The sequence below is a fragment of the Mastomys coucha genome, unplaced genomic scaffold (genome assembly GCF_008632895.1).
Source record: "Mastomys coucha isolate ucsf_1 unplaced genomic scaffold, UCSF_Mcou_1 pScaffold20, whole genome shotgun sequence".
Taxonomy (NCBI): Eukaryota; Metazoa; Chordata; class Mammalia; order Rodentia; family Muridae; genus Mastomys; species Mastomys coucha.
The window spans coordinates 34,567,583-34,580,119 of NW_022196903.1; the positions used below are offsets into that span (position 1 = coordinate 34,567,583).

General features: G+C 45.7%; 1 protein-coding gene across 9 annotated transcripts in view; it reads right to left on the minus strand.

Annotated features, from left to right (window-relative positions):
- Dennd2a (DENN domain containing 2A) overlaps nucleotides 1-12,537 on the minus strand; it is a 94,098-nt gene that overhangs the window by 25,675 nt on the left and 55,886 nt on the right. For 7 of the 9 annotated variants that reach the window (XR_004121944.1, XR_004121942.1, XR_004121946.1 and 4 more), the window contains 4 exons: nucleotides 7,497-7,697; nucleotides 5,765-5,858; nucleotides 5,279-5,329; nucleotides 3,705-3,892 (listed from right to left, as the gene is read on the minus strand). Coding sequence is in view for 3 of the 9 variants with exons in the window: in XM_031381622.1 (XP_031237482.1) it covers nucleotides 3,705-3,892; nucleotides 5,279-5,329; nucleotides 5,765-5,858; nucleotides 7,497-7,697 (534 nt within the window). In the remaining 6 variants the exon portion in view is untranslated. The remainder of the gene's footprint in view (nucleotides 1-3,704; nucleotides 3,893-5,278; nucleotides 5,330-5,764; nucleotides 5,859-7,496; nucleotides 7,698-12,537) is intronic. The other 2 variants (XR_004121943.1, XM_031381621.1) reach the window with 1 other exon arrangement.

The following is a 12,537-nucleotide window of genomic DNA, read 5'->3' on the forward strand; positions in this document are numbered from 1 at the left end:
CAAAGAGTAGTAAGTACTCTTAATCTTTGAGCTATCTTCCCAGATCCCTGTTTTGCTTTTTTTGAACCAGGGTCTCAGTATGTAGTTCAGGCTGGTTTCAAACTCATTAAGACTCTCCTGCCTCAGTCTCAAGTGCTAGGATTACAGGTGTGAGCAACCACATCTGGCTTGATGCAATATTATTAGTGTGACAATGTGGACTCCCAACCTTGAATAAAAGGTCTCTGGACTGTGGGATAAAACCCATTTCTTTTTTCTTTTTTCTTTTTTCTTTATTATATGTAAGTACACTGTAGCTGTCTTCAGACACTCCAGAAGAGGGAGTCAGATCTCATTACGGATGGTTGTGAGCCACCATGTGGTTGCTGGGATTTGAACTCAGGACCTTTGAAAGAGCAGTCAGTGCTCTTAACCATTGAGCCATCTGTCCAGCCCAAAACCCATTTCTTAAAAGCTTATAAAAAGTCTGGGCAGCCAGGCGGTGGTGGCGCATATCTTTAATCCCAGCACATTGGGAGGCGGAGGCAGGTGGATTTCTGAGTTCAAGGCCAGCCTGATCTACAGAGTGGGTTCCAGGACAGCCAGGGCTATACAGAGAAACCCTGTCTCAAAAACAAACAAACAAAAAAGCCTGGGCATGGTGGTACATCCCTTTAATCTCACCACTGGAGAGATAGAGGCAGGAAGATCTCTGAGTTTGAGGCCAGCCTGGTCTACATGGTAAGTCCCAGGTTATCAGGATGAAATAAGAGACCCTGTCTCAACAGGCACACATGTACCCACACAAACAAGCACTACCCAAAAAACCCCAAACAACAAAATCATCAAAACTCTAAATAAAAAGATCCAAGTCTGGGCTATATAGAAGACTCTGTCTGGGGCTAGAGAGATGGCTCAGTTGTTAAGAGCTCTTCCTGAGTTCAATTCCTAACAACCACATGGTGGCTCACAACCAACTATACTGGGATCTGATGCCCTCTTCTGGCATGTAGGCACACATGCAGACAGAGCACTCATATACATTAAATAAATAAATAAATAAATAAATAAATAAATAAAATCTTGAGAGAGAGAGAGAGAGAGAGAGAGCGCCTATCTCAAAACAAAACAAGGAGGGCTTGGCTCATCGGTTAAGAGCACTGACTGCTCTTCCAGAGGTCCTGAGTTCAATTCCCAGCAACCACATGGTGGCTCACAACCATTTGATGCCTTCTTCTGGTGTGTCTGAAGACTGTGACAGTATACTCATATACTTAAAATAAGTTAATCTTTAAAAAAAAGCAAAATAAAAAACAACAAGGAGGCCTGGAATGATCCAGATTGAACAAAATAAAACAGATTTACATAAGAAATATCAGGAGCCAGATACACTTCCAACAGAGAAAGGCCAGTTAAACAAAGGAGGGCTCCCTATATATTGGGGCATAGAGAACTTCAAAAAAATATGCTTCAGAATTTGAACTAAATATGTTTTAAAATAATATGCTTACAAGCATATTCGCGCATAGAACATGATACGAAAACCATGGCTGTGACTGCAGAGTAACAATAGAGGAAACACAGTATGAGGAAAGACTAGGAGCAGAAACAACAACGTGCCGGGTGGTGGTGGCGCACGCCTTTGATCCTAGCACTTGGGAGGCAGAGGCAGGCGGATTTCTGAGTTCTAGGCCAGCCTGGTCTACAGAGTGAGTTCCAGGACAGCCGGGGCTACAGAGAGAAACCCTGTCTCGGAAAAACCAAAAAAAAAAAACAAAAAATACCCAAAAAAAACCCAAAAAGAAACAACAACGTGCTAGCCGTGGAGAGCTCGCACAGCTCATGGGCGACTGTTTTCTTTACTTTCTTTACTTTACGTCTTCCTGAATTAGCTCTGTTTTCAATAGTGACTTAGCTATCCCCTAAAATGGAATTTTTTAGTGGGAGTCTGAGTCTAAAGGCTTCAGGCGACAAATGGCAAGCATGCAGCAGCTCTAATGACTCAGTAATTAATTCATGACTTAATGCCTTTGTTCTGGAACCCCAATTAAGTGTTACCATGTGCACAGTATTGCCCCAAGCCCCGAGGGCAATGCAGAATGACAAGCCAGTCCTCATGCCTTGGCGCCTACTGGGGCTCTCAACTGGGCTGTGAGTATGAGCCTGGCTCACGTGGATATACTAGGCATGGATACACCCTAGAACTTAGACATCTATGCAGTGGGGTTTTCAGGAGCCTATTCCTTAAAGGTGCAGAAGGACAAGGGTAGGCACTTGTATGGAGGGCATGTGCTCATGGTTACTTCCATTTACACCATTGTTCAGAAGTTCAAGACTGTGCTAGCCCTGTATGATGATAGAAGGCTGGCTAGGGAAGGACACAGCAGGCAGGCAGGCAGGGTCCAGGCCTTGTGGGGTCTTACATGAGGAGACTGTCACAGAAGATCAGCATAAACCAAGATGAGCTCCGTCTCCTCCCTTTCTCTGGATCTCTGGTTTGTATGATGACTGTCATATGCCACCCCCAACAGCTCTCGTGCAGACACTCACTCTTTTAGCATACTTCTATATGCCTTCTGAAAGGGCAGGAAATCCACTCTATATTTCTTTCTTTTCTTTCTTTCTTTCTTTTTTGTTTGTTTGTTTTTGTTTTCCGAGACAGGGTTTCTCTGGGTATCCCTGGCTGTCCTGGAACTCACTGTGTAGACCAGGCTGGCCTTGAACTCAGAAATCCTCCTGCCTCTGCCTCTCAAGTGCTGGGATTAAAGGGATGCGCCACCACTGCCTGGCTCTATTTATCTTTCTAATCACTTTGGGACCAAGCAGAAAAATCCCTAGAATTTCTGGATGTAAGTTCTGGTTGGACCGAGTTAGAATACAGTAGACTCTTTAAGGCATATGTGAAAGCCTGAGAGTCCCTTTGGCAACACTGGCTACGTCGTGTAGGCTTTATTAAGTAAGTGCCCTTTACTTTAGGTGCCATGAAATTACCAGTGGTGGAAGGTACAATAAGGCGGGGCTTTCCCCTGACACTTAGACAGTATATATTCAAAGAAGACTTACCATGGACATAAATGTGATGGCACTTAGGAGTTGTGTGGCTTAAGGAGAAAATGCTGAGTTGGGCTGGATAAGGAGCCGGCAGACTGACAGAGATGATTAGCTCTGTGACCATAGGAGTGTAGGAAGTTTCCTTTGTTTGTTTTGAAATACGGTCTCATGTATACCAGACCTGCCTTGAACTCATTATGTACCCTTGAAGATGGCCTTAAAGTTCTGATCTTTTCTGTCTACCTCCCAAGATTACAAGTGTGCACTACCCTGCCCAATTTATGTGGGACTGGTGATAGGGATTCTCTATTTTTCTCCATGTAACACTGACTGTCCTGGAATTCTCTACGGAGACCAGGCTGATGTCAAACATATAAAGATCTACCTGCCTCTTCTTCCATCTCCCAAACACTGAGCTTACAGATAACATGCCACCACAACTTGGATTACCTTTGCCTGTTGTTGTTGTTGTTATTGTGGTTGCATCCTTTAATCTGTCTTCCTGGACCCAGTCAAGTTCCCATTGCTAGCTTTTTCATGTGGCAGACACTCGGGGCTCACTTTGAAGGTTCCAGACCTTAAGCCTTTGACGGACTTCCGTCCCTCCCTGAACCTAAGCTGATGGCCAGAACGTGGTAGTCCCTGGGCAGCCCCCAGGGACCTGTCTCCCCTACCTTCAGAGGAAATTGCTGGGTGAGCTCTGGCACATAGGCAGCCCCTGCCTGCTTCTTGTGCAGAGACACGACCACAAAGTACTCGAAGAGTTGCCTCTCTTGGTACTCGATGAGATCCCGGTCAAGTGATGAGTACCGAGGGGCCTGCTTCAGGCGTGACTTCACATTGACCAGGCGCTGGCTGTGAGCTGTGGAGGGAAAGAAGCCACAGGCCTGTTGTGACTCATTTGTCAATGTGGAATTGCTCGGCATTCAACTCATTATGTAATTCCTAGCTTCAGTACATTTTCTAATCCCTTGAGTCTTTCCACATCTAGCAAATTCGTAGAAAACTCTTTGGCCTCTTGCCAAATTCATGGGAGAGGTGCCATTCACTTACAGGCCTGCCGGCCAAGGAAGGCATAGGACCCAGGCTCAGGACTGGCCAGGGCTTCGTGGCTAAGCCTTGAGTCGGAAGCTCCACAGATTTCCCCTCCGTCTGTCTTAAGGGTGGAGACTGTATATACCGTCCCCCTCACTCACTGTCATGTTTTCAGTTTGTATGATCTTACAAAATCCAGATCATGGAACTTTTGGAGCTGAGGGCTTTATAAACATCCTGTATGATGTGACAATAGAGACCCAGCTACCTCAGGAACCCTCTTTCCCACTTCTGTTCCAGCCTGTTCTCTGCAATGGAACAGACTTGCTTGCTCTGGGGGTGGCCCAGTAGTAGATGGTGTCAGAGGTGAATGAGAGGGAGCCACTAGGTAGACCAGTCTTGTCACCTCACTTAACACCAAGGCTGCCCTCTCTGTTTACTCATGGGGTCTGAGAAGTCTCAAAATATTGACTCAGTCTTGGACCAGGATCGCTGAATGTCAAGCCCACAGGCACCATTGCTTTACCAACTTCATCTGGCAAGCAAGGAGCCAGAGGCTCTAAGAGCTTAAGAGATTGCCTACAGCTCACACAGTGTGGTATCAAGTGTGGTGCCTGACATCATCAGAGGCAGAGGAACAGGTGGCTGCAGTACTGTCGCACCTGATCTCTGTGCAGGCCTGGCCCACCTCTGCCCACACTTGACATTCATGTCTTGATCAGTAAGCCTGGGCAGGCCTTGTCTCTCCCTCAGCTGCAGAAAGGAGCCACGTCTATAGCTGCTCAGTCAGCCCATGCACCTGCTCTCCTCACTTCCCAGTCAGCCCATGCATCTGCTCCCTTCACCTCCCAGTCAGCTCATGCATCTGCTCTCTTCCAGTCAGCCCATGCACCTGCTCTCCTCACCTCCCAGTCAGCCCATGCACCTGCTCTCCTCACCTCCCAGTCAGCCCATGCACCTGCTCTCCTCACCTCCCAGTCAGCCCATGCACCTGCTCTCCTCACCTCCCTCCCAGTCAGCCCATGCACCTGCTCTCCTCACCTCCCAGTCAGCTCATGCACCCGCTCTCCTCATCTCCTCCCAGTCAGCCCATGCACCTGCTCTCCTCACCTCCCAGTCAGCCTATGCACCTGCTCTCCTCACCTCCCTCCCAGTCAGCCCATGCACCTGCTCTCCTCACCTCCCAGTCAGCTCATGCACCTGCTCTCCTCACCTTTCAGCTTCTCCTCTGTGTCGCTGTCAGACTCACTGTTCTCATCTGTCACTGGAACAAAAGAACAAGGGAAAGGCAGATATGAGTCCCAGAGCAGGAAGCAAACCCCAAACTTCTAGGCCAGAGGTGGTGTTTTGTCCAACTAAGTAAAACGTGTCAGTCAAATTCGGCTCAACTTAATGTCTTAGCAAACCGATTTGACTTTGGGTAAGATGGCTCCTTTTGCAGACTATATACAACAAGAGGCAGGAGCCCTCTATTGTAGCCAGGAAGTCAGGTGATGTGCAGCCCTCAGCTGACTTGATGGTAGGCCAGGCAGAGGGAGCCAGAGCATGGGCCACTGAGCTGGCTCCTGGCCCTTTGTCAGCAGCCATTGCTTCCCCCTTGGTGAACTGAGGAAAACAAAGGAAGATGCACTCCCCAGGAAGAATGTCTTTCAATTTAGTGAGGAGGCCAGCCCCAGCAGAGCGGGCCAGAGAAGTCTACCTTTTCCTGAGTTGCTCTCCGTGGACTGGGATAGCCGCTTCACCCGTTTCTTTCCTCTCCGTGCCTCATAAATGGCATTGATCCTCAATACCAGCTGCCAGATACCAGAAGAAAGCCATCATTAATTTCCCTCCCTAGTGTAGATGGTTGTCTAGGTTGACCATTCCTTCCTAGGATGATAAAGGGAAAGGGGAGGGAGGGGACATACTTCCACTAACTTGTGTCTTTTGATTATTCTTGTCAACCACACTGTCAAAACACTGAAGGAGGCTGTCCCTGTGCCCTGAGGCCAGCCAGGTCTAAATACCCTTGCCCAGCTAAGACACTGGTGTGTGTGTGTGTGTGTGTGTGTGTGTGTGTGTGGTCCTTGGCTCTTCGGAATCACTCAGTTCTCCCATCTGATACTTTATGATGTCACTGTAGCATAGGTATTTACTCCCAAAATGAAACAAGAAAAGGAGAAGACAATAATTCCCAGGCAGGGCCACTTAGGTGGAAACCATTCCAAAGAATATTTGAACAGCCCCCAGTACTAGGGGTAGAGAGATGGGTCAGTGGTCAAGAGCATAGGCTACTTTTGTAAAGGGTCCATGTTCTCTCTCTCTATTTTTTTTTTTTAAGATTTTTATTTATTGCCGGGCGGTGGTGGCGCACGCCTTTAATCCCAGCACTTGGGAGGCAGAGGCAGGCGGATTTCTGAGTTCGAGGCCAGCCTGGTCTCCAGAGTGAGTTCCAGGACAGCCAGGGCTATACAGAGAAACCCTGTCTCGGAAAAAAAAAAAAAAAAAAAAAAAAAACCAAAAAAAAAAAAAAAAGATTTTTATTTATTTATTATGTATACAGCGTTCTGCCTGCGTGTATGCTTGCAGGCCAGAAGAGGACATCAGATCTCATTATAAATGGTTATGAGCTACCAATATGGCTGCTGGGAATTGAACTCAGGACCTCTGGAATAGCAGTCAGTGATCTTAACCTCTGAGCCATCTCTCCAGTCAGAGGATCTGTGTTCAATTCACAGCACCCACATGGTGGCTTATAACCAGTTATAACTCCAGTTCTGGAGGATCTATTGTTCTTTTCTGGCCTCTAGAGACTCAATGCATGTATGAAGCACACATTACATACAGGCAAAACACGTATACTTATATAATCAAATGTTTAAGAGAGATTTGAATTTTTTTTTATGCATTAGGAAGCATAGGTAGTGGTGTGTGTGTGTGTGTGTGTGTGTGTGTGTGTGTGTGTGTGTGTGTGTGTGTGACTGTTAAATCTCTACCCTATCCTTCCTATCTTGGACCAGCTCTCTTGAATGGGTCACTAGCTCCTCTCTATGTCAGTCACCAAGGGAAAAAAAAAAATTGGGGATATATGGTAGAGTGCTTCCCTAGCAAATGTGGAACTCATGTTTAGTCTCTCCATCTCTCCCCCTTTTCTTCTCCCTCTCCTCCTCCCTTTTCTTCTCCTTCTCCCTCTCCCTCTGTCTCCCCCCCCCCCCCCCACACACACACACAGGGAAAGAGCAGAGTCAAAGGTTAGGTAAGGAAGCAGGGAGAGGAGTGGCTAAGGTGAAGGGCACAGACTATAATGGTAACAGATGACCCACATATCCTGGTTTGCTGTCTCTGTCCCATGGTGATAGAGAAACTGGAGGCCCTCACACTCTCTCTCCTCAAGCTTCTCCACAGAGAAGTCGGGGTGCACCCTGGACCTCAAAATCTGAAGTATGTATTACCCTGGGGATCTTTTTCTTCTTCCTGCCATTCTGTAGGTCTCCAAGGTTAAAGAAAGTGTCATCTGGGCTGCTAGGTGTGGAGGGAGGGCTGGTTCTCAGTGGGGACCCCGTTCCATCCCGACTTAGCTTCCTAGTGTCCAACAGCTTGAAGTTTCTTCTCTCTGAGTTTTGCCGGAAAAATGCAGACTTGGACAAGGACTGCTGTGTGAGAAAGGAGACAGGCATTAAGTCCGAATGAGGGGGCTGAGGTGGACGATCAGTGCAGAAGGCTGAGCAGGAGTTGAGCGGGCTGGGCTGGGCTCCCAGGGTACTGGGGTTTGCTATGCTAACCACGCTGTGGTTAGCATATATGCTAACTACTCCATTGTGGAAAATGTATGTGACAGAGGATGTAACTCTAGTCTAATCTCTTTTCAGATGCATGGGAAGCCACCTGCCACCACTGCTTCACAGCTGAGCCTTGATTAAAGACAAAAGTCCTGGGAATTGCAGGATGAAACTGGCTTGCTAAGGGGCTGCTCTGTAGGAAGTGGCATCCCTCTGGGCATCTGCATCTTTTATTTGTAGTACTGAGGTTTGAGTCTAAGGCCTTATACAGAGAGGCACTCTACTACTGAGCTAGAGCCCTAATCCAGGATTTTACTTCCAAAACAAAGCTGCTTTCAAATCAGAAAGCAAACAAAAAACTTATTCAAAATTTTACACCTCAATAGAGAAGGTAGCTCAGAGGATTCACGCGGCACATACATGGTGCCAAGTTTGATCTCCAGTACCCTCCAAAATAAAAAGAACTTTTCTCCTAGAATGGTAGTGCATGGCTCTAATTCTAGCACTGGGAGAACCAGATGTGCATGGTACTCCCCAGCTGCATACCAAGTCTGAGACTAGTCTGGGTTGCCTGAGACTCTGTATCAAAAAAACCCAAAAAACAAAAAACAACCCCCCCCCCAAAAAAAACCAAACAATTTTTATAGTTTATAACACAGAAGAGGCCGGGAAGTGGTGGCACACGCTTTTGAATCCCAGAGCTTGGGAGGCAGAGACAGGCAGATTTCTGAGTGCAAGGCCAGCCTGGTTTACATAGTAAGTTCCAGGATAGCCAAGGCTACACAAAGAAACCCTGTCTCGAAAAACCTAAATAAATAAATAAATCTTTTAAAATAACACAGAAGAGAATCCATTTTTTCCTGATAAATACAACAAGTTGATAAGCACAAGCCCACTTAGACAGATAAAAAAACAGATAAACGATAACGTTCCTAAAGTGGGAGCGTAATAATTCCCAGATCCGTAGAAGAATCTCAACCTTCTCCAAAAGGAAAAGAAAATTCAAGCTCTACCAAGGAAACATTTTTCACTCAAAAAAGTAAAACGACTTGCTAATCCACAGTAAGCAAGACTGTGAGGGAAAGTAACTTCCATACACCACCGGAGAGAGAGTCGAAACCAGCAAACCCTGAGGAGGGTTAGCTAGGCATACCTTACAAAATGACAATGTGCAATGTGCGTGCCCTACAATCCAGCAGTCCCACCCCTAGGAATTCCCCCTACTAATACACTTGGGTAACATTATATTGTAAAAGGAAAGTCATACTCTGCAGAGAATATCATACATTGTGATATGGCATATAATCACAAAACGCTGTAAATAACCTAAATGTCCACTGAAAGAGGTTGAGCAGGTAAATTATGATATATCCAGACAGTGGAATAGTATACAATCCTAAGAACGAAACTTAAAGATTGACATACAGTTTCTTTCAGGCACATACTATTTATTTAAAAAGGTATTTATTTTATTTTCCTGTGTATAGGTATTTTGCCTGCATGTATGTTTGTGCATCATTGCACATTCCTGGTGACAGCAGAGGCCAGATGATGATGTTGGATCGATCCCCTGGGAATAGAGTTTCAGATGGTTGTGAGCTACCATGTGGGTGCTGGGAATGAGCCAGGGTCCTCTGGAAGAACAGCCAGTGCTCTTACCTGCTGAGCCATCTCTCCAGACTCGGATTATCATTTTTAACAGTTACTTATTGTATGTGTGTCAGTACATGCTGTTGGTGCATGTGGAGGCCAGAGGACAGCTTTTCAGGAGTCAGTTCTCTCCTTGTTTTTGAGGCCGGGACTGTTTTGTTTTTGCTACTGTACTGTATACAAGAAATTCCTGACGATCCTCCGGTCTGTCTTTCATCAAATCATCATAGGGCTGAGATTACAGATGCTTACTGCTACATTCAGCATCTTAGAATTAGCGACTTATTTAATACTGAGTGTGTGAGTGCATGATGTGTGTGCCACTGTCCGCATGTAGAGAGCAGCTCTCAGTTCTTCCTTCCAAGCTTTCCAGCTGTGCCTGGTTTATGGGGACCAAACTCAGCACGGCAGCTTGTGCAGCAAGCACTTTTACCCACTGAGCCATTTTGCTGGTCCATCCACTATATGTTGCTCTGCAGAAAAAGCATAGCACGGCATGTAGATTTTCTTGTGTTTTAAAATACAGGGTATCACAGGGTATCACTTGGTGTCCCAGCTGTGGGGTGGCAGAGGCAGGTGGATTTCTGTGAGTCTGAGGCCAGCCTGGTCTACAGAGTTCTAGGATAAAAACCCTGTCTCAAAAAAACCAAACCAACTAAGTAAACAAACAAAAAGATATAAAGTATCTGGAAATTGGTAGGCACTCACAGTCCTGGCCTTCTTCCTACAACACTGGCATTTCTCCTTCCTAATGTTCTGTCTCTCCTGTGTTTTTGATGTGATGCTGTTTGCCTATTTTCCTTTCGGAACCCTTTTATTTTTCTGGCTATCTTAAGATGTGTTCTTTATAGAACTATTAGCCATTTGTCAGTTTTCCTTAAGTGTGCTTTACCAAGTGGCTCGAAAATGAAAGGTATTTATATTTTCTTTCTTTCTTTCTTTCTTTCTTTCTTTCTTTCTTTCTTTCTTTCTTTCTTTCTTCTTCTTTTTTTGGTTTTTCGAGACAGGGTTTCTCTGTGTAGCCCTGGCTGTCCTGGAACTCACTCTGTAGACCAGGCTGGCCTCAAACTCAGAAATCTACCTGCCTTTGCCTCCCGAGTGTGGGATTAAAGGCGTGTGTGTGTGCCACCACTGCCTGGCCGTATTTATATTTTCATGACAGGAAATAGCTGACACAACTGTTTTGCTTTTATGGTGCCAGGAGGCTCACCCTGAGCACGAGTGCCAGCTGCTCTCCCTGAGCTCCCTGCTGCCTGACCTATATGTTGTATAGATTTTATTTTTATGTGTATGGGTGTTTGCCTGCATGTATATATGTGGACCACATGTGTGTGCCTAGTGCCCAAGAAGGCCAGAAGAGGACATTGGATCTCCTGCAACTAGCTGGAGTTAAAGTGGCAGGGAGCTACCACATGGGTGCTGGAAATCAGACCTGATAGCTTATGGAAGAGCAGCCAGTGCTCTTGACCACAGAACCACTTCTCCAGCCTCTTCATTCTTGTTTTTAAAAGATTTTTATTTTCTTACTTTTTTGCCCTTCCCTTCCCAGTGTTTATTTTTTTAATTGTGTGTGCGCATGTGTGTCTGTGTATGGGTTTGTATACATGTGTGTGTGTGCTTGCAAAGCCAGAGACATCAATTCCTTTGGAGCTGGACTAACAGGCCAGCATGAGCAGCCTGACATGGGGACAAGGAACTAAACTCCAATCTTCTGCAAGAGCAGTAAGCATGCTTACCTAATGAGCCAACTCTCTAGTTCTCTAACTTCCTCATTCTTCATCTAGAGAATCTATCTGCTGGGCTGGTAAGATGGCTCAGCAGATACGGGATGCTTGCTGCCATGCCTGAGGACCTGAGATTGATGCACAGGTCCCTTGTGGTGGGAAACTCACACAGGCCGTTTTAACCTCCACACCTTTGCTTGTGGTACATGCATGTGTACACATATACAAATAAATTTGTGAAAAAGAAAAAAAAACTAGAAAAAGAAGAGCATCTATTTCTTGTTAGATGTTTAATAAATACCGAATTCTATTTTGGTCTGGATTTTCTTGGTTTGCTTTTAAACATATTTTATTCATTAATTCATCGGAAATTTATTTTATGGTATGCTAATCTAATCATTTCCCTCCACGCTAATTTATCCCAATTTTATTTAATGAGTGAGCCTTTCTTCTTAAATCAGTTTACAAAGCTGCATCTACCATATCTGAAGTGCTCACGGAATAGGCCTACATTGTCCCTGAATTCTCCAGTCTTGCTTAGTTCCAAGTAGGATATATTTACAAATTCAGAGCCTTTTCTTTTTCAAAATTTCCAGGAACAAAGACTCCTATCTGCCCTGTGGTTGGTTCTCCCATTCATCATGGAGCAAGGAACTGCTTAGCACAGGAAGCCAGTGGAGTGTTGACCCACTGTGGCCAGTGTGGGTATCTTTATCACCTTGGTATAGAAATCAGCCTTCTTAGTAGCCTAATTCCACCTGCAGTGACGTCCAAGAAAATGCCCTGACACTTTCAGGACACTGAAATCTATATAACTGCTGGCAACCAGTAGGTATCTATTTCTGTTCAAGTTTACACCAGGCTAGTTTGCTTACAGGATATCTGACCAATGAAAAGATCTGAGCAGAGAAGCAACCAGCATATAGTATTCAATTCTGGAAAGCATGCCAAGGAGCCCCTCAGGAGCTATGTGCAGGCTGCGTACAGCCGGTATCTCCTGGTGGTGTCATGGCTGGGGGGAAGGGATCTAGCAGTCTCTCAGAGCACCCAAACAGCTAAAGGTCCAGGGAGTTTGGGGGAGGAGTAGGCTTTTGGTAGAATCTTGTTTGATAAAAGGGAAGACAGCAGGATACAGGAGTGAGCCTCAAAAGCGTTAGCACAGTCTGGGGCTCAGTAAAAAGAAGTGAATTCTGGCTGGGTGGTGGTGGCGGTGGCACACGCCTTTAATCCCAGCTCTTGGGAGGCAGAGGCAGGTGGATTTCTGAGTTCTGGTCTATAGAGTGAGTTCCAGGATAGCCAGGGCTATACAGCTATACAGAGAAACTCTGTCTCGAAAAAAA